Genomic DNA, 27,495 nt, shown 5'->3' with positions numbered 1-27,495 from the left:
ATATGTGACAGTGGCCTGTTCCAGTGGTGGGTGACGTGAAGCCTGATTCTCTGCTATGACATGAAGACAGATTCTGCGCTGACATAAGGCCAGATTCTCTGTTACGGGACCTCTCTCCTCTGCCTGGGCCTAAATATGTGACAGTGGCCTGTTCCAGTGGTGGGTGACGTGAAGCCTGATTCTCTGCTATGACATGAAGACTGATTCTGCGCTGACATAAGGCCAGATTCTCTGTTACGGGACCTCTCTCCTCTGTCTGGGTGCTGGGGCCTAAATATGTGACAGTGGCCTGTTCCAGTGGTGGGTGACGTGAAGCCTGATTCTCTGCTATGACATGAAGACAGATTCTGCGCTGACATAAGGCCAGATTCTCTGTTACGGGACCTCTCTCCTCTGCCTGGGCCTAAATATGTGACAGTGGCCTGTTCCAGTGGTGGGTGACGTGAAGCCTGATTCTCTGCTATGACATGAAGACTGATTCTGCGCTGACATAAGGCCAGATTCTCTGTTACGGGACCTCTCTGCTCTGCCTGGGTGCCGGGGCCTAAATATGTGACAGTGGCCTGTTCCAGTGGTGGGTGACGTGAAGCCTGATTCTCTGCTATGACATGAAGACTGATTCTGCGCTGACATAAGGCCAGATTCTCTGTTACGGGACCTCTCTCCTCTGTCTGGGTGCCTGGGCCTAAATATGTGACAGTGGCCTGTTCCAGTGGTGGGTGACGTGAAGCCTGATTCTCTGCTATGACATGAAGACTGATTCTGCGCTGACATAAGGCCAGTTTCTCTGTTACGGGACCGCTCTCCTCTGCCTGGGTGCCGGGGCCTAAATGTGTGACAGTGGCCTGTTCCAGTGGTGGGTGACGTGAAGCCTGATTCTCTGCTATGACATGAAGACTGATTCTGTGCTGACATAAGGCCAGATTCTCTGTTACGGGACCTCTCTCCTCTGTCTGGGTGCCGGGGCCTAAATATGTGACAGTGGCCTGTTCCAGTGGTGGGTGACATGAAGCCTGATTCTCTGCTATGACATGAAGACTGATTCTGCGCTGACATGAAGCCAGATTCTCTGCTATGGCATGAAGAGACTGATTCTCTGCTGACATGAAGCCAGATTCTTTGCTATGGTATGAAGAGACTGATTCTCTGCTGACGTGAAGCCAGATTCTCTGCTATGGGACCTCTGTCCAATTGATATTGGTTCATTTTTATTTTTTTTATTTTTATTTTAATTCATTTCCCTATCCACATTTGTTTGCAGTGGATTTACCTACATGTTGCTGCCTTTTGCAGCCCTCTAGCTCTTTCCTGGGCTGTTTTACAGCCTTTTTAGTGCCCAAAAGTTCAGGTCCCCATTGACTTCAATGGGGTTCGGGACTAAGTTCGGTTCGGGTTCGGATCCCGAACCCGAACATTTCCCGGAAGTTCGGCCGAACTTCTCGAACCCGAACATCCAGGTGTTCGCTCAACTCTATTCACTACTTCCTCCTCTCTCAAAGATCTTCCAGTTATGCAAGGACTAGTGGGATGCCGTATAATCCAAATATTCCTCTTTCCACTACAGCTACTGTAGGAAAAGCGCACCAATAGTGTAGCACAGTATATGCTTCTCACCTGCACCTTTCTCTATTATACTCACAGGTGCAGGTGGAAATCAGGCACCTCAACCACAGTAAACACCACAAATCCTCCGATGTTCTCATTCATTAGTAGTTCTATATAACATAAAAGCTCCAATAGTGAAGAGCCGCTATTCAGTAGATAAAACCTTTTTAATAATACTCACAAATGTAGGTGGACACAAGCGATTATAACATATAGCAGCCTATTGCTCCTGCCCTTTAAAAAAAAAAAAATCGGGAATTCACATTGTATGATTTTTAAAGAATGTATTTGTCTTGCTCTGCTGCACATAAGTATTTAAGTACCTGAGAAAATCAGTGTTAATATTTGGTACAGAAGCATTTGTTTGCAATTACAGAGGTCAAATGTTTCCTGTAGATTTTGACCAGGTTTGCACACACTGCAACAGGGATTTTGGCCCACTCCTCCACACAGATCTCCTCTAGATCTGTCAGGTTTCGGGGCTGTCGCTGAGCAACATGGAGTTCCAGCTCCCTCCAAAGATGTTCTATTGGAGTTAGGTCTGGAGACTGGCTAGGCCACTCCAGAACCTTGATATGCTTCTTACGGAGCAACTCCTTGGTTATCCTGGCTCTGTCCTTCAGGTCGTTGTCATGTTGGAAGACCCAACCACGACCCATCTTCAGTGCTCTGACTGAGAGAAGGAGTTTGTTTCTTAAAATCTCACCTTCACAGAAAAGCACCCCCCAAAGCATGATGTTACTTACCACAGCCATGCTTCACAGTAGGGATGGTGTTCTTGGGATGCAATACATCCTTCTTTTTCCTCCAAACACGACGAGTGAAGTTTAGACCAAAAAGTTCTACTTTGGTCTCATCTGACCACATGACTTTCTCCCATGCCTCCTCTGGATCATGCAGATGGTCATTGGCAAACTTCAGACGGGCCTGGACATGTGATGACTTGAGCAGGGGAAACTTCCGTGCAATGCATGATTTGAAACCACGACGGCATAGTGTTCTACTGACAGTGACCTTTGAAACTGTGGTAGCAGCTCTCTTCATGTCATTGACCAGCTCCTCCCTTGTAGTTCTGGGCTGATTCCTCACCTTTCTTATCATCAGGTGAGATCCTGCATGGAGCCCCAGTCCGAGGGAGACTGACAGTCGTCTTTAGCCTCTTCCATTTTCTAACAATTGCTCCATCAGTTGATCTATTTTCACCAAGCTGCTTGGCAATTGCCCCGTAGCCCTTTCCAGCCTTGTGGAGGTCCACAATTTTGTCTCTTGTATCTTTTGACAGCTCTTTGGTCTTGCCCATGGGATTAGTTGGTGTCTGACTGACTGTGGGGTGGACAGGTGTCTTTAAAGAGCTCGGACAGGTGCTACTAAGTTAGATTAATAAGTGTAGTAGAGGTGGACTTTTTAAAGGCACAGTAACAGGTCTTTGAGAGCCAGAATTCGTGCTGATTGCCAGGTGTTCAAATACTTATGTGAAGCCGTGCAAGACAAATACATTCTTTAAAAATCCTACAATGTGATTTCCATTTTATTTTATTTTTTTTTAATTTTTTTTTTATTCTGTCTCTCAGAGTAGGATTGCACCTACAATGTGAATTTCAGACCCCTCCATGATTTCTAAGTGGGAGAACTTGCAAAATCGCAGGGTGTTCAAATACTTCTGTTCCTCACTTTATACAGGAAACCTGCAAATATTTGGGTCAGATAACTCCTCCTGTCCGGTCATTTTTGGTCGTCTTTTCAGGTCATATAAAACCTTCTACACGAATTCTCCAACCGTCTGATGACTTCTACAATATTTTTTACAGCTTGTGAATCCGGGTGAAGATCTGAACATTATATATGTTACAGAGACATGTGTGAGGGGTGATGAGCAGAGTACAGAGGACATTCCTACAGATAACCGGCCAGGTGAGTAGTGACCACTAAGTAAAGCAGAGAGGTCTCTAAGATTCTACTCCTTCACTTTATGTTACATTTTTCTGTCCGATTTTTCTGCGTTATATTCACTGATTCAGCTAAAATTCAAATTAAATATGGATGGAAATGTGACAGCGATCATAGGTGATATACAGTATGTATATGATACATATAGTCCATCCTCAGGAGAGGTCATTAATATCAGATCGGAGGCGGATTCAACTCCCGGCAGCCTTGTCGCGCTCTTAGGCCTCTTCCTGGCGATGCAATGTGATGTTCATTGGTCATATGGCCTAGGCACAGATTAGTCCCATTCGAGTGAATTGATCTGAGCTGCAATGCTAAGCACAGCTACAGTTCAACAGACGGCGCTGTGCTCGGTAAGCTGTGAGGAGGCTTTGTATTCACTGGAGCTCCGGTGAGCACTGAGGCTGAGACAGCTGATTGGTGGGGGTGCAGGGACCGGACCTCTGCTGATCTCATATTGATGACCTGTACTGAGGAAAAACTTGAAGAACCCCTTTAATGATTTGCAAATGATTAAAAAAAAACAGAAACAAATTATGCCAAACATCTCGCTTTATAGAAACATAGAATGTGTCGGCAGATAAGAACCATTTGGCCCATCTAGTCTGCCCAATATACTGAATACTATTAATAGCCCTTGGCCCTATCTTTTATGAAGGATGGCCTTATGCCTATCCCATGCATGCTTAAACTCCTTTACTGCATTTGCAGCTACCACTTCTGCAGGAAGGCTATTCCATGCATCCACTACTCTCTCAGTAAAGTAATACTTCCTGATATTACTTTTAAACCTTTCCCCTCTAATTTAAAACGATGTCCTCTTGTAGCAGTTTTTCTTCTTTTAAATATTCTCTCCTCTTTTTACCCTTTATGTATTTAAAAGTTTCTATCATATCCCCTCTGTCTCGTCTTTCTTCCAAGCTATACATGTTAAGGTCCTTTAATCTTTCCTGGTAAGTTTTGTCCTGCAATCCCTGTACTAGTTTCTCTGAACTCTCTCCAAAGTATCAATATCCTTCTGGAGATATGGTCTCCAGTACTGGTCACAATACTCCAAATGAGGTCTCACTAGTGCTCTGTAGAGCAGCATGAGCACCTCCCTCTTTCTACTGGTAATGCCTCTCCCTATACATCCAAGCATTCTGCTAGCATTTCCTCCTGCTCTATGATATTGTCTATCTACCTTTAAGTCTTCTGAAATAATGACCCCTAAATCCCTTTCCTCAGATACTGAGGTTATGTCACTGCCAGTTCTGTAAGAAGGTCTGACAGACGTTCTTCTCTGCCTCTTGTATGACGTTCTTTGTTTTGGTTTCACTTTGTCATCTCATTTCCTTCTGCCAGGTGTCACTTATTTAGACTAATCATCTTCCTTTATATTCCCTCCCATACTGCCTCACTTTGCGGTTTATACTACTTCCTGGATGAAGTGTTCACTGCTGGAAGCTGCTGCTGCTGCTGTTTGCTTAGATAAGTATTTTCCTTTTATTGTGTTTCCTTGCTGGCTTGATTCTAGGTGACCCTGACTCCGTCCGTATTAAGTGCAGGGAGCCGGTGGTCGTGCCCCCTCACTATTATAGGGTTTTCAGGTGTCACACAGTCTTTCGTACGTGGGCATGCAATCATCTACCATTGAGACCCTTGCATGTGCATAGCAGTCAGGGAGAGCTCTTAGGGTTTTATAGGACTCACCTATATGCTCCTTAGTTTGGGATCAAGCCAGTCGGTCGTTTATTTATAAGTTCCAGCTATCTGCAATTTCATCCGTGACATTATAAACTGCCAAAACCGTCTTAAGCATGGATCTGGTTTCAGCCTTGATTGACCGCATGCAAAGTCTTTCGCTGGAGGTAGCAGATCTCCGTAAAACTGTGTCTCAGTTTCAGGTGGCCGGTTCTGCTGGCGTTCATGGAGTTTGTTCCGAGCCTAAGATCTCGATTCCGGATACGTTCTCCGGGGGTAGTGAGAATTTTGTTCGCTTTAGAGAGGCTTGCAAACTCATTTTTCGCCTACTTCCCCATTCCTCTGGTGATGAGGAGCAGAGGGTGGGGATCATCATCTCGGTGCTCAGGGATAACGCTCAGTCTTGGGCCTTTTCACTGCCGGTGGTGGCACGGCCCCTCCGATCGGTGGATGAGTTTTTTTGTAGCCATGGGGCAGATATATGATGACCCGGATCGTATTGCTCTGGCTGAATCTAAACTGCGTCTTTTATGCCAGGGTAAACAGTCCGCAGAGATATATTGTTCTGAATTTCGGAGATGGGCAGCTGATACTGGTTGGAATGATGCTGCACTCCGAAGTCAATTTTGCCATGGTCTTTCGGAAAGATTTAAAGATGCATTTGCTTTTCATGAGAGACCAGCGTCGTTAGAGTCTGCCATGTCTCTAGCTGTTCGTATTGACAGGCATCTTAGAGAGAGAGAGGAGACTACTCTTTCCTGTCATATTCAGCCCAAGGACAGAGGGGCTGTCTCATTCAGTACGCAGGGGTCTCAGTCTGTCTGAATCCCCTCTGTTGAGGGGGCCATGCAGCTGGGTTTGCTTGCCTCTCATAGTAGAGGATTCAGCTCTCAGAGGAGGGTTTGTTTCTGTTGTGGGGGTATAAATCATTTGGCTAATGTTTGCCCCTCTAGGAGATTGATGGAGTTTTCTGAGGGTAATAAAAAGAAAAAAAGAAACCCTCTAAAAACTTTCCATTTGCTACTATTGGCAAGGTTGATGCGGAAATTGAAGGTTTGCCGTTTGCTTGTAGTTCCCGTTTTCTCCTACCTGCCAGGGTGGCGCTAGACAGCAAGAACATTGTTTGTGAGATTTTTGTAGATAGTGGAGCAGCTGTCAATCTCATTGATAATCAATTTGCAACAACGCATGGTTTTCAGGTGTGCACTTTGGAAAAGGATATACCTGTTTTTGCTATCGATTCCGCTGCACTTTCTCAAAGATCGTTAAAGGGCATAGTTCACAATATCCGTTTGACTGTGGGTGACGCTCATGTTGAGGATATGTCATGTTTCCTCTTAAGCGGATTACCTACTCCTCTAGTGTTGGGCCTACCCTGGCTCACTAAACATAACCCCACCATTGATTGGCAAGCAAGGCAAATAAATGGTTGGAGTGAGTTTTGCAGAGAAAATTGCCTCACGGCTTCTCTTTCAGAGGTTTCTACCAAGACTGTGCCATCTTTTCTCTCTCTGAATTTTCTGATGTGTTTTCCGAGAGTGGTGTCCAGGAGTTGCCCCCTCACAGGGAGTACGACTGCCCTATTAATCTCATCCCAGGCGCCAAGCTGCCAAAATCACGATTATACAATCTCTCCCAACCTGAAAGAGTTGCTATGCGTACTTATATCTCTGAGAGCCTGAGAAAGCAACACATCCGACCCTCAAAGTCACCTGTTGCCGCTGTTTTTTTTTTTTGTTAAGAAAAAAGATGCTTCTTTAAGACCCTGTCCGGATTTCAGGAAGCTGAACCGTATCGCGATTCGTGACCCATATCCGCTTCCTCTGATCCCGGACCTGTTTAACTAGATTGTTGGGGCTAAAGTTTTTTCTAAGTTGGATTTAAGAGGGGCATACAACCTAGTCAGGGTCAGGGAAGGGGACGAATGGAAGACGGCCTTCAATACCCCTCAGGGTCATTTCCAGAATTTGGTTATGCCCTTTGGTTTAATGAATGCTCCGGCCGTCTTCCAACATTTTGTGAACAGCATTTTTTATCATTTAATGGGGAAATTTGTACTGGTGTATCTAGATGACATTTAGATTTTTTTTTCTCCTGATTTCAAGACTCTTCGGGACCACCTATGTCAGGTCTTGCTGATTCTGCGGGAGAATAAATTGTACGCTAAACTGGAGAAATGTGTGTTTGCGGTTCCGGAGATTCAATTTCTTGGTTTTCTTCTCTCCGCTTCTGGTTTTCGGATGGACCCTGAGAATGTCCGCGCTGTGCTTGATTGGGAGCTTCCTAAGAAATCAGAAGGCGCTGATGCGGTTTTTGGGTTTTGCCAATTACAGAAAGTTCATTTTGAATTATTCCTCCTTGTTAAGCCACTCACTGATATGACTAAAAAGGGGGTGGATTTTTTTCTCGTGGTCGGTAGATGCGCTTAAAGCCTTTTCTAGTATTAAAGAGTGTTTTGCTTCTGCTCCCATTTTGGTACAACCTGATGTCTCTCTACCTTTTATTGTTGAGGTGGATGCTTCTAAGGTGGGTGTGGGTGCGGTCTTATCTCTGGGTCCCTCTTCTGCCAAATGGCGACCGTGTGCCTTTTTCTCAAGGAAACTCTCCACTGCAGAGAGAAATTACGATGTGGGAGATAGGGAGTTGTTGGCCATCAAATTAGCTATTGAGGAATGGCGCCATTGGTTAGAGGGAGCCAGACACCCTATTACCGTGTTTTCCGACCATAAGAATCTGGCCTACTTGGAATCGGCCAAGCGTCTGAACCCGAGACAGGCCAGATGGTCTTTGTTCTTTTCTAGGTTTAATTTTGTGGTTACGTTCCGCCCTGGGGTTAAAAATGTGAAGGCGGATGCCCTGTCACGTTGTTTTCCGGGAAGGGGGAACTTTGAAGACCCGGGTCCCATTTTGGCTGAAGGGGTGGTCGTCTCTGCTCTTTATCCTGATTTGGAGGCAGAGGTTCAGGCAGCCAAGGCAGAGGCTCTTGATCTTTGTCCTCCTGGGAGGTTGTTTGTGCCTCTCGCTTTACGACACAAGTTTTTTAAGGAGCACCACGATACTGTCCTTGCTGGGCACCCGGGGAGTAGAGCCACAGTGGATCTCATTGCTTGGAGATTCTGGTGGGCGGCTCTTCGTAAGACGGTTGAGGGTTTTGTGGCAGCCTGCGAGACCTGCGCTCGTGCCATGGTCCCTCATTCACGGCCATCAGGTTCTCTTCTCCCGTTACCCATTCCTTCCCGTCCTTGGACGCATCTGTCCATGGACTTCATTACGGACCTGCCTCGTTCCTCGGGGATGACTGTGATGGAAGACTGTGATTCTGGTGGTAGTGGACCGTTTTAGCAAAATGGCGCATTTCATTCCCTTTCCTGGGTTACCCAATGCTAAGACGCTGGCGCAAGCGTTTGTTGATCACATTGGTAAATTGCATGGCATTCCTTCAAACATCGTTTCTGATAGGGGCACGCAATTTGTTTCCAGATTCTGGAAGGCATTCTGTTCTCGCTTGGGGGTTCGGTTGTCGTTCTCTTCTGCTTTTCACCCACAGTCGAATGGTCAGACCGAACGCGTCAATCAGAATCTGGAGAGATATCTGCACTGTTTTGTGGCGGAGAATCAGGAGGATTGGTATTCTTTTTTGTCCCTTGCTGAGTTTGCTTTAAATAACCGTCGCCAGGAGTCCTCTGATAAGTCACCATTTTTTGGTGCATATGGGTTTCATCCACAGTTTGGGACATTCTCTGGAGAGGGGTCTTTTGGTTTACCTGATGAGGAGAGATTTTCCTCGTCTTTGTCATTTATTTGGCAAAAGATTCAGGGTAATCTGAAGAGGATGAGCGAGAGATATAAGCGCTGTGGCGGATAAGAGACGTGTGCCTGGTCCGGACCTGAATGTGGGGGATCTGGTGTGGTTGTCTACAAAGAATATCAAACTGAAGGTTCCCTCCTGGAAGTTGGGTCCTAAGTTTATTGGGCCTTACAAGATCTTGTCCGTCATCAATCCCGTTGCCTTCCATCTTGATCTTCCTCAGACTTGGAAGATCCATAATGTTTTTCACAGGTTCCTATTAAAACCTTATGTCCAACCCACTGTACCCTCCTCTTTGCCTCCTTCTCTGATTTTTGTTGATGGTAATCTTGAATTTCAGGTCTCTATGATTGTGGATTCTCGCATTATCCGCGGTTCTCTTCAGTACCTCGTTCATTAGGAGGGTTATGGTCCTAAAGAGAGAATGTGGGTCCCAGTGGCGGACATTAAGGCCACTCGTCTCATCAGGGCTTTCCATAGGTCTCATCCTGAGAAGGTGGGCTCTGAGTGTCCGGAGTCCACCCGTAGAGGGAGGGGTACTGTCACCGCCAGTTCTGACAGACGTTCTTCTCTACCTCTTTTATGACGTTCTTTGTTTTGGTTTCACTTTGTCATCTCCTTTCCTTCTGCCAGGTGTCACTTATTTAGACTAATCGTCTTCCTTTATATTCCCTCCCATACTGCCTCACTTTGCGGTTTATACTACTTCCTGGATGAAGTGTTCACTGCTGGAAGCTGCTGCTGCTGCTGTTTGCTCAGATAAGTCTTTTCCTTTATTGTGTTTCCTTGCTGGCTTGATTCTAGGTGACCCTGACTCCGTCCGTATTAAGTGCAGGGAGCCGGTGGTCGTGTTCCCTCACTATTATAGGGTTTTCCGGTGTCACACAGTCTTAGGTACGTGGGCATTCAATCGTCTACCATTGAGACCCTTGCATGTGCATAGCATTTAGGGAGAGCTCTTAGGCTTTTATAGGGCTCACCTATATGCTCCTTAGTTTGGGATCAAGCCAGTCGGTCGTTTATTTATAAGTTCCAGCTATCTGCAAATTCATCCGTGACAGGTTAGGACTGTATCACTGATTTTATATTCTGCTCTTGGGTTTTTACGCCCCAGGTGCATTATCTTGCACTTATCAACATTAAATTTTAGTTGCCATATTTTTGACCATTCCTCTAGTTTTTCTAAATCCTTTTCCATTTGGTGTATCCCTCCAGGAACATCAACCCTGTTACAAATCTTTGTGTCGTCAGCAAAAAGACACACCTTACCATCGAGGCCTTCTGCAATTTCGCTGATAAAGATATTAAACAATATGGGTCCCAGAACAGATCCCTGAGGTACCCCACTGGTAACAAGACCATGGTCTGAATATACTCCATTGACTGCAACCCTCTGTTGTCTGTCCCTCAGCCACTGCCTAATCCATTCAACAATATTGGAGTCCAAGCACAAAGACTGCAAGAGCCACGTGCATAAATACATTCACTTGGCATCCTACCAATGAGGCATCCTACCAATGAGGTTTCTAATGATTGTCTGAAGAATGTTCTGCCATGCTGAATGCATTTGGGCAAGCAAATCATCAAGATCTGCTGCTGGTACCTACAGTATCTCACAAAAGTCAGTCCATTCCTCACATTTTTGTAAATATTTAATTCTATCTTTTCTTGGGACAACCCTGAAGACCTGACACTTTGATACAATGTAAAGTAGTCAGTGTACAGCTTGTATAACAGTGTAATTTTGGCGTGCCGTCAAAATAACTCAACGGACAGCCACTAATGTCTAAACCACTAGCAACAAACGTGAGTGCACCCTTAAGTGAGAATGGCCAATTTGTGCCCAAAGTGTCAATATTTTGTGTGGCCACGATTATTTTCCAGCACTGCCTTAAATTTCTTGGTCATGGAGTTCACTAGAGCTTCACAGGTTGCCACTTGATTCCTCTTCCACTCCTCCACTCCTCCATGACAACATACGTCCATTTTGAAAAGACAATCTCTGGATATGGAGCTGAGCATGTGCACTCAACTTCTTCGAGGCCTGTTCTGAGTGGAACTGAGTCTTCTTAAACCATTGTATGGTCTTGGCCACAATGCTGCAGGTTGCAATTGCTGATTATCTGGTACCCTACACCAGGTGTTTATCCACGTCCTCCTCAATAGACATCCTCCTATCCCCAACAAAAACAGAGCAGATTGTTGCTACCACTTCTACTCCCTCTTTTTATATGTGCAAACTGAAGCATGCCACCCTGCCTGTTTTTTTTAAATGTCGCTCCTACACCCCGCTGTGCCCCCCTGCAATTTTTACGCTCAGTATGTGAATACTCAGCATCTATATAGGGAGGAGTAGACGCCAGGGTTTTTCAATAGGCGTCTCCTTCTCTCTGACTGTGCCACGATCCAATCACAGCAGAGAGCATCACAGCCAGGGAGAAGGAGACGCCTATTGAAAAACCCTGGCGTCGTCTTCTCCCTGTACAGATGCTGAGTATTAACATACTGAGCGGAAAAACTGCAGGGGGGCACAGCGGGCGTGTGACATTTGAAAAAAACAGACAGGGTGGCAGCATCAGAAGGGGGTACCATGAAAGGTCCTCTTTAAAGCTGATAAGCTTTGGCGAGAGAAGCTTCATAGATCATAGATCTATGAAGCTTTTGGCGAGAGAAGCTTCATAGATCAGTTGGTAATCTGCATCAAGCAGCAAGTTTACTGCTAGATTTCTCTCCTCCATCTACAACTGGACAATGTGACAATGGCTGCACTTCATTTGGGGGAAATAACACATGTTCCCTGCATGGCACACATCATAAATTTAGTGGTGCATCAATATTTGAAAAAGCAACGTGACTTGCAGACGGTGTTGGTCATGTCCAGGGGACTGTCCAGCCATTCTTATGTGGCTAAAAAGGCCCTTCTGAACTTGAAGTGACAAAATGGTCTGCCTTTTGTACCATTTGAATTCCACCTTACATATGCTGAAGCGTTGCTATGAGCAGCGTAAAGAGATTAATGATTTACATGATGCATTAGACCACCACAGCAGAGCATATGTTATTTTGAGCGCAGGCAGTTGCAGCTCATCAGGGCCATGTGTCGCATACTCAACCCCTTTGAAGAGGCCACCAGAGTAGGGACAAGCATTAACATGGGATCACCCTGATATTTATATTTGTACTAATGCTCACGCTGATGCAACAAGGACTAGCGGAAGAATAACAACCTCCATAGCTTGCTGGGGATCCTGTAGCTGATAGGAACCTGGATGGACGAAGTCACATGAAGGAGGAAGTGGAGGAGGAGAAGTTTGTGGTACAGGGGGACATGGAGTTTTCCTAGGCACAGCTGAGGAAGGAGGTTGGCGCTCGGTATGATAGATATGCTGATGATGATGATGACGACGATGACATTGGCCATGACCAACCATTGCAGTGGAGTCTTAAAGAACTGGGTCCTCAGGCATGCTGGTGAGCATGACAACTGCATGCTCAGTTGCTGGTTGCCTACATGCTGACAAGCATATGGTTAGCATCAAGCAAAATGACTACTACTGGATAACCATACTTTTAGATAATTGCAATCAAAGCAAAAAGGGGAGAAGGTTTTACTGATGCCTGTCACCTGCATTTCTGTCCAGGAGTCCCATCTCCAACCTGGCTGAGTCAGAGACCTCCTGCCCTTTCTGGTGGTGCTTCCCCTACAATAAGTTTCAGAAGGCACAGCAGCAGCAGCAGCCAATTTAGTTTTCTTAATGTGATGGAAGTCTTTTTAAGTGCTGTGCCAACCTGACGTTATATCCGCAAAAGGACAAGCATTGCCTGAACAACAGGGTTTAGTCATACCTGGACTGTTTACTTTCTTCTGCACATAGCCTGTCCACTGACTCCATAGACTTCTGGGAGGGGGATTGGAACAGTGGCTGGAACTGGCCCAGTTTGATATGTGTACTGTCTTGTCCAGCCTCCAGTGCAGGGTATTCAGTGTGGCAGGTGGCATTGTCACACACCTCCAGCTGATGCCAATGAGCAGATCTGCCAGAGAGTCATACACAGATTATCAGGCCAATAGGAGCAGATTCGAGTCTGGTCAAATTTATTTGTTCCCTCTTCTGACTGATTCTTCAGAATTACACCTGAAATGTATTTCCAGAAATTGGTTCATCTCTAGTGATATACTTTTCATAATCTTTGGATGGTGTGTACAATATATATGAGTCGCAAGCACTTAAAGGGGTTGGCTCATCTGAGACAATGGGGGCATATCACTAGGATATGCCCCCATTTTCTGATAGGTGCAGGTCCAACCTCTGGGACCCACACCTATATCGAGAACAGAGCTGGCTAAAGTGGTGGCTGGAGGACTCTGGTCTGGCCACCACGAAGCGCTCTCCCCATAGAAGTGAATGGTAGCGCACTGTGCATGACCAGCCACGGTTTCCCTTCACTTCTATGGGCCTGACTGATATAGCCTAGCCAGTGCTGCGCATGACCAGTGCATCCTCCACCACTTTCGGGGCTCCATTTAGGAGATAGGTGCGGATCCCACCGCTGGGACCCGCACCTACCAGACAATAGGGGCATATCCTGGCGAATTGCCCCCATTGTCTCTGATGAGACAACCCCCTTAATATAAATTCATGAAAAAAGGAAGATGTTATGGTGTGGGCAATGCAGTTTGTTTACTTGAGAGTGACAGGACTGAGATTTGGAGAGACCTCGGTGTGCACAGTGTCCTAGCTGCAGTGATGATGTTCGGGTCACAAGATTATTCTTTGGCGCTATATGTAGTTTGTGTAATAGGAAAAGGCTGCAGGATAAGGCTATATTCACACAACAGTGAAAAATGGCACACAGCTGTTTTTAGAATGATTTGAACTCGATGGCGCTATTCACATGGCCATTTTTTTTAAGGCGAGTGAATAGTGTTTGTGAAAAATTTGTGGCGGTTTTCACTGCCAGATAGTCCCTATGTAAATTAATGGGACTATTTTTAATGGCCATTTAGACAACAGTGCATCCATGTAATGGCTGTTTAAAATGGGTACACTAGTGTAAAATGGCCTTTTAGGGGTTAAAATAAAAATTGTCTTATCCGCTTGCACACGCAAGGCAGTCTCTCTTAGTGCGGAAGGACCTGTGCTACCAATGTGATGACATCATTATGCTCTTCCAGCATGATTGCTTAGGAGCGCATGGTGACATCATCCCACTGAGAGTGTTGGTCCTTTAGCACCAAATGAAGAGCGACTTTTCTCTACTCGTGCAAGTGGATGATTAATTATTACTAATGGGGTCCACACTGGGGAACATTATTACTAACTGGGGCCACTTTGAGGGACATTATGTATACAGCAGGGATTGGTAATTAAATAAAAAGCAAATAAAAATCATTTAAATCATCCTCAAATGATGGGCATTAAAAATTAATGCAAAACGTCCAGACGACCAAGAAATGGATGCAAAAATGGTTGGAAAATGGCCATGAAAAACTGAGTGTCCATTTTTTATGGCCTTTTTTCATATGTGAATGTAGCCTTAAGAGGTCATACAAAAAAGTCTCACCACTGAACACCAGATATTTGCCTGCTGCTCGAGGGAAGAGCGTGATGTGCTCGGTATTAGGCCTCATGCACACGACCGTGGTGTGTTTTGCGGTGTGCAAATCGCGGATCCGCAAAACACGGATGGCGTCCGTGCGCGTTTCTCACAAAGCTGTTATATGTTTTTAGCGGGGCCACGGAACGGAGCAGCGGATGCGGACAGCACACGGAGTGCTGTCCGCATCTTTTGCGGCCCCATTGAAGTGAATGGGTCCGCATCCGAGCCGCCAAAACCTGATGCGGACCAAAACAACAGTCGTGTGCATGAGGCCTTACTTTAACTTTATTCACAGTACAGGAGCTTCACTGATGTAAAGGGGACACTAAGGGACAGCACTACTGCAGGGGGCATAACTACTGTGTGGGGGCACTTAGGGGCATAACTATTGTTTGGAGACCTCAAGAGGACATTCTACTGAGTGGGGGCGTTGGGGAGCATCAGTACTGTGAAGAGGGCACTAAAGGGGAATTCCACTGTGAAAGGGACACTGAGAGGAGATAACTAATGTGTGGGGCACTAAGAGGGGATTTGTCACCACTTGTCCAGCGCTAGGAAATGTTTTATTTATATATCTTTTAAATGACTGATTGGGTGGGGGTTGCAGGGAAGTATCTCAAGGTGGGAGCCAGCGTTTTCTACTTATGCTTCTCGGTCTACTATTAGATTGTGGTCTGTTTGGCCACCACTGTTTTAATCAATTGATAATTTAATTTAATTTTGTGCCATGTCTTGTAATTTCTGTGGATTTTTTTTATTGGAAAAGTTATAAAACTTCAATACAATTTTAATGTTATTCATCAATAATGAAATGTATTTTGTTCTTGGCAGATGAGTGTACCAGAAACTTAGAGAAACATCTGGCATCTCCAGATTTTGAAGTAGATCATTTTGGTATCACACGAGATACATTTGAAGAGCATGCCAATATACAAGATAAACCCTCATCCAATCACAGCAACAATGCATCATTTGATTCTTTTAAACAGGTCCGATCTTCTGATTCATCACAGACTGTAACACAGAATAAAAGTCACAGAAGAGGTGCTAAACATCAAACAGCTCACGTAAAAGAGAAGCCATTTTCATGTTCAGAATGTGGTAACCGTTTTAGATTTAAATCAGAATTAGTGAGACATCAGAGAATTCACACAGGGGAGAAGCCATTTTCATGTTCAGCATGTAGTAAATGTTTTATTCAGATATCAGAACTTGTTAGACATCAGAGAGTTCACACAGGAGAGAGGCCATTTTCATGTTCAGAATGTGGGAAATGTTTTAAGAATAAATCAGCTCTTGTTATACATCAGAGAATTCACACAGGAGAGAAGCCATTTTCATGTTCAGAATGTGAGAAATGTTTTAACCGTAAATCAAATCTTGTTATACATCAGAGAAATCACACAGGAGAGAAGCCATTTTCATGTTCAGAATGTGGGAAATGTTTTAAGCAGACATCAGCATTTTTTGAACATCAGAGAAATCACACAAGGGAGAAGCCATTTTCATGTTCAGAATGTGGGAAATGTTTTAAGGAAAAATCAGTTCTTGTTATGCATCAGAGAATTCACACAGGGGAGAAGCCATTTTCATGTTCAGAATGTGAGAAATGTTTTAATTATAAATCATCTCTATTTAAACATCAGAGAATTCACACAGGGGAGAAGCCGTTTTCATGTTCAGAATGTATTAAATGTTTTAATCAGAAATCAGAACTTGTTAGACATCAGAGAGTTCACACAGGAGAGAGGCCATTTTCATGTTCAGAATGTGGGAAATGTTTTAAGAATAAATCCGCTCTTGTTATACATCAGAAAATTCACACAGGAGAGAACCCATTTTCATGCTCAGAATGTGGGAAATGTTTTAAGCATAAATCATATCTTGTTATACATCAGAGAAATCACACAGGAGAGAGGCCATTTTCATGTTCAGAATGTGGGAAATGCTTTAACCTTAAATCAAGTCTTAATACACATCAGAAAATGCACACAGGGGAGAAGCCATTTTCATGTTCAGAATGTGGGAAATGTTTTAACCTTAAATCAAATCTTAATGCGCATCAGAAAATTCACACAGGGGAGAAGCCATTTTCATGTTCAGAATGTGGGAAATGTTTCAACCGTAAATCTTCTTTTGTTAAACATCAAAAAACTCACATATAAGAGAAGCGATCTTCATGCTTAGCCCGTTAGTGACCTCCCTCCGTCAGATACTCCTTTTTACAGGGAGATAAAACAGCGCTTTGCTTTCAGTTACCAGAGGTAGCTGAGGGCTTGGAGCGATGATTGGGACCGCTGTGAGAGCTCCCCAAACAAACATAGTCTTCTGTATTGAATGAATATTGGTAATCAAAGGACAGATCCAGTTAAAAGTGAAACTAAGTTTTTTTTTTTTTATATATATATCTCCTCTAAACAGAAATGTTTGGTGAGAGAGAATAAAAAAAAAAGTCTCTGAAAGGTACCACTCTGCCTGTGATCCGTAATGGAACCTCCATTCCTGTAAAACTGCAAATACAGGGGCCTATATGTGAAAGTCCATAAAATAGAGCTAGATTCCCACAAGAGCTGGTTTCCAGACATGTGGAAAAAAGGGGCGTCATTCACACTTGTAAATGGCCAGTTATTTACAGTCAAGTGGAATGACAGATAGGATGTAACATAGTTTATAAGGGTGAAAAAAGACATCTGTCCATCCAGTTCAGCCTATTATCCTGCAAGTTGATCCAGAGGAAGGCAAAAAAAAACTATGAGGTAGAAGCCAATTTTACCCACTTTAGGGGGGGAAATGTGTTCCCGACTCCAATCAGGCAATCAGAATAATTCCCTGGATCAACGATTCCTCTCTAGTAGCTATAGCCTGTAATATTATTACACTCCAGAAATACATCCAGGGTCCTCTTGAACTCTTTTAGTGAACTCACCATCACCACCTCCTCAGGCAGAGAGCTCCATAGTCTCACTGCTCTTACCATAAAGAATCCTCTTCTATGTTTGTGTACAAACCCTTCTTTCCTCCAGACGTAGAGGATGTCCCCTCGTCACAGTCCTGGGGATAAATATACACTGCTCAAAAAAATTAAGGGAACACTTAAACAACACAATGTAACTTCTGTGAAATCAAACTGTCCACTTAGGAAGCAACACTGAGTGACAATCAATTTCACATGCTGTTGTGCAAATGGCATAGACAACAGGTGGAAATTATAGGCAATTAGCAAGACACCCCCAATAAAGGAGTGGTTCTGCAGGTGGTCACCACAGACTACTTCTCAGTTCCTATGCTTCCTGGCTGATGTTTTGGTCACTTTTGAATGCTGGCAGTGCTTTCACTCTAGTGGTAGCATAAGACGGAGTCTACAACCCACACTAGTGGCTCAGGTAGTGCAGCTTATCCAGGATGGCACATCAATGCGAGCTGTGGCTAGAAGGTCTGTGCTGTGTCTGTCAGCGTAGTGTCCAGAGCATGGAGGCGCTACCAGGAGACAGGCCAGTACATCAGGAGACGTGGAGGAGGCCGTAGGAGGGCAACAACCCAGCAGCAGGACCGATACCTCCGCCTTTGTGCAAGGAGGAACAGGAGGAGCACTGCCAGAGCCCTGCAAAATGACCTCCAGCAGGCCACAAATGTGCATGTGTCTGCTCAAACAGTCAGAAACAGACTCCATGAGGGTGATATGAGGGCCCGACGTCCACAGGTGGGGGTTGTGCTTACAGCCCAACACCGTGCAGGATGTTTGGCATTTGCCAGAAAACACCAAGATTGACAAATCGCCACTGGCGCCCTGTGATCTTCACAGATGAAAGCAGGTTCACACTGAGCACATGTGACAGACGTGACAGAGTCTGGAGACGCCGTGGAGAATGTTCTGCTGCCTGCAACATCCTCCAGCATGACCGGTTTGGCATTGGGTCAGTAATGGTGTGGGGTGGCATTTCTTTGGAGGGCCGCACAGCCCTCCATGTGCTCGCCAGAGGTAGCCTGACTGCCATTAGATACCGAGATGAGATCCTCAGACCCCTTGTGAGACCATATGCTGGTGCGGTTGGCCCTGGGTTCCTCCTAATGCAAGACAATGCTAGACCTCATGTGGCTGGAGTGTGTCAGCAATTCCTGCAAGACGAACGCATTGATGCTATGGACTGGCCCGCCCGTTACCCAGACCTGAATCCAATTGAGCACATCTGGGACATCATGTCTCGCTCTATCCACCAATGTCACGTTGCACCACAGACTGTCCAGGAGTTGGCAGATGCTTTAGTCCAGGTCTGGGAGGAGATCCCTCAGGAGACAGTCCGCCACCTCATCAGGAGCATGCACAGGCGTTGTAGGGAGGTCATACAGGCACGTGGAGGCCACGCACACTACTGAGCCTCATTTTGACTTGTTTTAAGGACATTACATCAAAGTTGGATCAGCCTGTAGTGTTTTTTTCCACTTTGATTTTGAGTGTGACTCCAAATCCAGACCTCCATGGGTTGAAAAATTTGATTTCCATTTTTAAATTTTTGTGTGATTTTGTTGTCAGCACATTCAACTATGTAAAGAACAAAGTATTTCAGAAGAATATTTAATTAACTCAGATCTAGGATGTGTTATTTTTGTGTTCCCTTTTATTTTTTTGAGCAGTGTATAATGGGAGATATCTCTGTACTAACCCCTGACATATTTATACATAGTTATTAGGTCGTCTTTTTTTCTAAAGTGAATAACCCTAATTTTGATCATCTTTCAGGGTACTGTAGTCTACCCATTCCAGTTATTACTTTAGTTGCCCTTCTCTGAACCCTCTTCAGCTCTGCTATGGCTGTCTTGTTCACAGGAGTCCAGAACTGTACACAGTACTCCATGTGTAGTCTGACTAGTGGCTTGTAAAGTGGCAGGACTATGTTCTTATGGGTATCTATGCCCCTTTTGAAGCAACCCATTATCTAATTGCCCTTGGCAGCAGCTGCCTGACACTGGTTTTTACTGCTTAGTTTGCTATTCACTAAAATTCCTAGGTCCTTTTCCATATCGGTGTTACCCAGTGTTTTACCATTTAGTATGTACTGGTGACTTGAATTATTCCTTCCCATGTGCATAACCTTACATTTGTCAGTGTTAAACCTCATCTGCCACTTATCTGCCCAAGCCTCTAATCTATCCAGATCCATCTGTAGCAGTATACGGTCCTCTTCCGTGTTAATTACTTTACACAGTTTAGTCATCTGCAAAAATTGATATTTTACTGTGCAAGCCTTCTACAAGATCATTAATAAATATATTGAAGAGAATAGGGCCCAATACTGACCCCTGAGGTACTCCACTAGTGACAGTGACCCAATCTGAGTATGTACCATTAATAACCACCCTCTGTTTTCTATCACTCAGCCAGTTACTTACCCACATACAGATGTTTTCTCCCAGTCCAAGCATTCTCATTTTATATACTAACCTTTTATGTGGTACAGTGTCAAATGCTTTGGAGAAATCCAGATATACAACATCCATTGATTCGCCGCTGTCAAGTCTAGAACTTACCTCCTCATAGAAACTGATTAAATTAGTTTGACATGACCGATCCCTCATGAAGCCATGCTGATATGGCGTTATTTGCTCATTTTCATTGAGGTACTCCAAGATAGCATCTCTTAGAAAACCTTCAAACAGTTCACCCACGACAGATGTTAAACTTATCGGCCTATCGTTTCTGGGCTCTGTTTTTGGACCCTTTTTGAATATTGGTACCACGTTTGCTTTGTGCTAATCCTGTGTAACACCCCCTGTCAGTATACAGGTGAAACTCGAAAAATTTGAATATCGTGCAAAGTTCATTTATTTCATTATTGCAACTTGAAAGGTGAAACTAATATATGAGATAGACTCATTACATGCAAAGCGAGATATTTCAAGCCTTTATTTGTTTATAATTCGGATAATTATGGCTTACGGTACTTTCACACTTGCAGCAGAGGATCCAGACGCAAACTGATGACATTTGTCAGACGGATCCGGATGCGGATCCGTCTGACAAATGCATTGAAATACCGGATCTATCTCTCCGGTGTCATCCGGAAAAACGGATACGGTATTTATTTTTTTCACAGATTTAAAGGTCTGTTTTGCCGGAACACTTAATGCCGGATCCAGCACTAATACACATCAATGTAAATTAATGCCGGATCCAGCATTCCGGCAAGTGTTCAGTGCTTTTGGCCGGAGATAAAACTGCAGCATGCTGCAGTATTTTTTCCGTCCAAAAAACGTAAGAGGGACTGAACTGATGCATCCTGAACGGAATGCTCTCCATTTAGAATGCATTAGGATAAAACCGATCAGTTTTTTTCCGGTATTGAGCTCCTGTGACGGAACTCAACACCGGAAAACAAAAACGCTAGTGTGAAAGTACCCTTACAACTTATGAAAACCCCAAAGTCACAATTTCAGGTACCCTTTGCGCAGGGGGTATGGATTAATTAGCTGACTAGAGTGGGACATTTTGACACTAGAATATTGAACCTTTTCACAAAATTCCAATTTCAAGTTGCATTACTGAAATAAATGAACTTTTGCACGATATTCAAATATTTTTAATTTCCCCTGTAGAGTCCTTAAATATCAGAAATAAGGGTCTGGCTATGACATTACTTAATTCTCTTAGGATACGATGGTGTATGCGATCTGATCCCAGCAATTTGTCCATTTTAATCTTTTTAAGATGCCGCTGTACTTCTTTGTGGGTCAGACTTTTAATGTGGAATTTACTTTTACATTCTTCATTTAATCTGACGCTTTATTTTCTTCAGTGAATACAGTGGAGAAGAAAATATTAGCTTTTTCCTCATCGCTCTCTGCAACTCCCCCTGCATTACTCTGTAAAGGGCCAACACCTTCAGATTTATACTTTTCACCATTTATATAATTGAAGAAAATTTTAGGGTTAGTTTTACTCTCTGGCAATGAATCTCTCGCTGTCTCTAGTTTGGCTGCTTTTATTTGTCTTTTACATATTAAATCTTTTTCCTTGTATTTTAATGCTTCCTCGCTACCCTCCTGTTTTAGTGATTTAAATGCTTTCTTTTTGTCATTTATTGCTTTCTTTACATTACTATTTATCCACATAGTTTTTTTTCTTTTAGCTCAACCTTTTATTCCCATAAGGTACCTCTCACAATTAAATTTTAGGATGCTTTTAAAAATATATCCCATTTTGTGGCTGTATTTTTATTGTTGAGGACTTTGTCCTGGTTAGTGAGTCCTATGGCCTCTCTTACTTGGCTAAATTATGCTTTTTTGAAGTTTGGTATTTTTGTTCCTCCCTGAAGAAACACTCTTTTGAATGATAATTGGAAGGTTATTACTTTATTGTCACTATGTCCCAGGTATCCTCCAACCTGCACATCTGTTGTTCTGTCAGGTCTATTGGTTAATACTAAGTCCAGTGTGTCCGTCCCTCTAGTCGGGTCCTGAACCAGTTGGGAAAGGTAATTGTCTTTGGTTATTGCCAAGAACCTGTTTCCTTTATGAGTTGTACAGGTTTCAGTTTCCCAGTCTATATCTGGGTAGTTGAAGTCCCCCATAATAACCACCTCATTATGATTTGCCGCCTCGTCTATTTCGTTTAGTAGTAGTAGTGGTATATTAGGTGGCTTATAATAAACACCTATTAGTATTGTATTATTGGTTTTCTTTCTCCATGTATTTCTACCTACAGTGACTCCACATGTTCATGTTCCTCACTTATATCTCTGGACTGTGGGATGTAGACAGGACTTTACATACAGGCAGACCCCTCCCCTCTCCGGTTTTGGCGATTCTTTCTAAACAGACTGTAACTTTTTATGTTAACCGCCCAGTCATAGTTATCATCCAGCCATGTCTCAGTTATTCCCACTACCTCATAGTCCTCACACATCACTAATTCCAGTTTCCCAGTTTTATTAGTCAGGCTTCTGGCATTATTATACATACAATTAAGAAGTTTATGTATATTTTTTACCCTACACCTTTCATTCTGAACTGTTCTACTCCCTCCTTCCATTCCTCGCCCAGTTCTATTACCTTGCCCCAGGTCTCTATCTGCACTATCTTCCCATTCCTATAACGTAATTAAACGTAATTCCACCCCCCCCCCTTAGTCCCTAGTTTAAACACTCCTCCAACCTTCTATGCATCTTCTCCCCCAAAACAGCTGCCCCTTCCCCATTGAGGTGCAGCCCATCCCTACGATAGAGCCTGTAGCCGACAGAGAAGTCAGACCAGTTCTCCAGGAACCCAAACCACTCCTTCCTACACCAGTTCTTGAGCCACTTGTAAACCTCTCTAATCTCCCACCGCCTTTCTTGTGTGGCTCGTGGTACAGGTAGTATTTTGGAAAACATACGTTTGACCTTTGTCCTTGACCTAAGCTTGTGACCTAAATCCCTAAACTCATTTTTAAGGATGCTCCACCTTCCTCTACCTGAGCATGGGACAGCACAGGGGTAGTAATAGAGAGAGGGGCCACCACTGATATGAGTAAGTCTGTCTGCGTGACACATCATAAATCTATGGGAGTAGTGTATCTTTCAACCATACCTGGTGAAGCACAAAACCAGCGCCTGATATAAAAGGATAACAATCTGCCTATTCCAGCCCCGGTCTGTTCTTCCCCTATTTGTAAAATAAAAAAAAAACTGTCATCTCTGGTCTTACTGGACACATTTAATCAGTAATGTGCAAGTTCTCCCAAAAGTAAGAAATTTGAGTTAAGAGTTTGTGTGTTAACCCTGCTACATCTGTACTTCTAGAAGTAATGACAATAGTTTGGATGGAAGTGATCCTTTACTGTTCTTACTGATGGTTTTGGACGCTTCCCCTTAATATATTCTGTCGGTGATTGCTTGTTCTGTGCACATAGTGGTTTCTACCTTGCCAGGCAGGGCCGTTATGCCGCACAAGCATCACTTGCCACATGTGGATGCCCCAGTTATAAAGAAAATTGCGAAATAAAAATCTTACCCCACCCATGTCCCACCTGCCAAAATGTATCTTAAAAGTACCAAAATATATCATAAAATACAAACTATTAAAATTACCAAAACAGGGAACCAATTTTAACCATTTTATTTTAGTGTCAATTTGCATATTTGAAGAATAAGCAGCTGAAGTTTGAAATAAAACTACTTTTCCCCCCGAATAAAACAAAATTATTTTTTTTTTTAAATCACTAAACATATTAATAAAGTGGGTTGCACAAGAAGTAAAAATGATGCTTGGACCATTAAACCTCCCCATGCTCTAAATGACAATAATGCTATTTGATATTGATGGCCTGTTGTCAGGATAGGCCATAAGTATCAGATAGGTGGGGGTCTGACACCTGGCACCCCAACCAATCAGCTGGTCTACAGTAGATATGGCACCAGAACTCCACAGATTCATCCATTGTGCCTTAGACAGAGGTGGTGACCAATCTCTTCAGTTGAAGTAACTCAACTCCGACATAACTAGATTCATCCACTACACGATGTTGGAAAAGTTTTTGAAATTCAATTCATTTTAAGGGTTAACAAAGTGATTTTTGTAAAGACTGTTGACTTGGGTAATAAAGTACAACTGCAGAGAACATCTGGGTCAACAGTTTATAGAACATCCTGCCTCATCATGATGTCATATTCTATAGAAATATCCTGTTATATGTTCTATGCAAACTATAGACTAACCTGCCTAGTTATAGCGATTATTATTATATCGCTTATTTCTTGATTTCTTACATAAGGAACCTTATATAAAGCCTGGACTCCTAGTATAATCAGACAGCTGCTTAGCAGAGCTTGTCACCATTGTATCGTGTGTTATTTGGTTGTCTCACTGTCGGCAGGAAATAAAGATTGCCTACCTTCTAATTCAGATGACTTCGTGCCTCAATTGATAGATATTTAAAATAAAACTAAGCAGATGGGAAGATATTTCTGATAAAGAATTTGAAAAAAAAAAAAGAATATATATATATATATATATATATATATATATATATATATATATATATAAAATACAAAGAGAGAGCAGCAGCACTACTTGCAGATGAAGCCGGGTGCAAAATCCTCTGACCTCTGGCTGTAAGGTCAAGTAAGTAGTAGAATCTTCAAAAAAGAGGCAGCACTCCAAGATAAGATACTTCCGTGCTCTTACTGAACCTGGGGATGACGTGGTGTTGAGGATAAGCGCTTCCTGGTTGTCAGGCAACGATTCATGTGACTGAGTCACATGATCGGGAGGCCGAACGGGGAGACTCCGCCCCCCATTTCGACATGCCCTGGGGGAGGTGCCGAGATGCTGGCGTGCACATCGAGATAGACGTCACTTCCGGTTGCGTCTTCTCTCTGTGTACGCTGGTATCCGGGATACAGGGCATGCGCTGTGGGACCCCAGGGACGCCGAGACGCCTGCCATCCTGATACTCCACGATGTAAGTTTTTTTAACCATGCGGCTATTGACCGCACTATTAGCACGTACAGGTGTTCACTATAATTAAACACAAAGCACGAGGCACTTTATATACTGGGCAGTGTTGGTTTGTTTTATCTGTGAAATTTTGAAAACTGCCAGTGAGATGTCACTATGTATGAAAAGACTGTGCTCTCGATACATGTTATATAAATGAATGCACATATGATCATGAAAAACTTTTTAATGTAAATTCACTATTTCCACTATTTATATATTGTTAATTATGTTATTACCAATTAGTTTGTTAATTGACCCACTAAGCATCATGGGTATAAATGTAGATGCTGTGACACCAATTGTTATGCTTGAGAAAGACTGCAATGAGCAGTTGAAACGTTGCACAGGGAATAAAGCGGGTCGTTTTTTCATCTTATCTTGGAGTGCTGCCTCTTTTTTGAAGATTCTATATATATATATATATATATATATATATATATATATATATATAATATTTGAAGTTAGGATTTAATGCCTACTCATTTACTCAGGTGAAGGGAATTGGCAGAGGAAACAGGCTCCAAAGATGGCCCTGCTCCAAAGTAGACCCTGTGGTTACATGTCACACTCTGCTCAGACAAGTTGGCAGCTCAGCTCCACTGATGGGGAACTGAGTTGGTCAACAACTATAAAGAGACTCCCCAGACATCATGGAACCGGGAGTTGATAAGAAATTTTGAAATGCCTATACATCTCATAAATACACCATTCATGTCTTTTGGGCCCGAGACGGATGTTCTACTGGTCTTCGTTTGTCTGTGGGACATAGGGAAGGGGAGATACGGAGAACTCCTTCCGGTGAGGAGCTAAGATCCGTAATGGGTTTTTGGATCTCTGGCTGCCAAGCTAAAAGGAGGGGGATTGGGATCCTCCTGGGGGGGGAGGGTGTGACCACCTAAAGTTCAAGTGCCCGTGCAGGGCAGAGGTGATTGTCTTTCTCTGAAGGGAGGTCAGGTGGTGTCATGTTTGGAGGGACCTAGAAACTCGCTGTCCTCACTGCCTCCCATGTGACTACAGCTAAGGATTATATCATCCAAGAATTCTACAAGATTACAATTTTAATAGACCTCATATGTATCTGGTAACTGACTTTTATCTGTTAACTCTGCTTGTAATTCACGGAAATGAATAGGTGATAAAGTAAAGCGTCCCTAGTAAATTATAATCACGGAAGGTGTGGGATATGCTAAAATGTAACTTTTATTGGTATACCAATAAAATAGGGGGAGGAACAATGTGAACTAAAAAATAATAATTATAGGCAGGTGGGGTGGCACTAACCAAGTGCTCAAACAATTGTGACATGTGAACACACCATGTGTGTAGTGTCGCCACCTCCACTCTGTAGCCAAAGGGATATGAGAATGTGTCCCAATATCAAACCGCCTCCATAGGCTTGGAAATGTATCCAGGTACAACTATGGAGAGGTGTGATGGGAATCACATACAAGCTAATCAACCACAGCTGATGCTATAATGGCAGCATGAGAGCCAGGAGACAAGAGTGTACTTATGTGAAAAACACTACAATGTCCCAGCGCTCTCAGACCAGCTGTGGTGATTAAATTGGGAAGAACAGGGTTAGGTGCAGATCAGGGTGCCCTGGTAATACGGCGTCTTGATACACTGTGTCAAGCATGGATCACCTCTGTGCTGTATGATTCAGGGTGTAGCAACACAGCTAAAGGTATCCTGCAAGATCGCGCCCAATCCAACTTCCCAAGAGAACTGTCATCTAGCTCAAGCTATCGCAGTAATACTAGCTCAACGCGTTTCTTCTATATAAGAATCATCAGGAGCCAAAATAACCTGCCTATCTAAGGCCTCTTTCACACTTGCGTTGTTGGGATCCGGCATGCACTTCCGTTGCCGGAGGTGCCCGCCGGATCCGGAAAAACGCAAGTGTACTGAAAGCATTTGAAGACGGAACCGTCTTCCAAATGCATTCAGTGTTACTATGGCACCCAGGACGCTATTAAAGTCCTGGTTGCCATAGTAGTAGTGGGGAGCGGGGGAGCAGTATACTTACAGTCCGTGCGGCTCCCGGGGCGCTCCAGAATGACGTCAGAGCGCCCCATGCGCATGGATGACGTGATCCATGCGATCACGTGATCCATGCGCTTGGGGCGCCCTGACGTCACTCTGGAGCGCCCGGGGAGCCGCACGGACGGTAAGTATACTGCTCCCCCGCTCCCCACTGCACTTTACCATGGCTGCCAGGACTTTAGCGTCCCGGCAGCCATGGTAACCACTCTGAAAAAGCTAAATGTCGGCTCCGGCAATGCGCCGAAACGACGTTTAGCTTAAGGCCGGATCCGGATCAATGCCTTCCAATGGGCATTAATTCCGGATCCGGCCTTGCGGCAAGTGTTCCGGA

At 43.8% G+C, this 27,495-nt stretch overlaps 2 protein-coding genes across 2 annotated transcripts in view; one reads left to right on the top strand and one right to left on the bottom strand.

The window, feature by feature from the left end:
* The window catches only part of LOC121003526 (zinc finger protein 260-like), a 402,690-nt gene that overhangs the window by 75,147 nt on the left and 300,048 nt on the right, over positions 1-27,495 (top strand). Inside the window, exon 5 of the mRNA XM_040435424.1 lies at positions 15,770-16,768. Within this exon, the coding sequence (XP_040291358.1) occupies positions 15,770-16,768 (999 nt within the window). The remainder of the gene's footprint in view (positions 1-15,769; positions 16,769-27,495) is intronic.
* The window catches only part of LOC121003517 (zinc finger protein 208-like), a 1,049,660-nt gene that overhangs the window by 881,297 nt on the left and 140,868 nt on the right, over positions 1-27,495 (bottom strand). The gene's annotated exons all lie outside the window — the stretch shown is intronic.

Source organism: Bufo bufo, chromosome 6 (assembly GCF_905171765.1).
Source record: "Bufo bufo chromosome 6, aBufBuf1.1, whole genome shotgun sequence".
NCBI lineage: Eukaryota > Metazoa > Chordata > Amphibia > Anura > Bufonidae > Bufo > Bufo bufo.
Note: the sequence above shows the minus strand (reverse complement) of the source record. Positions and strands in the feature narration are given on the sequence as shown.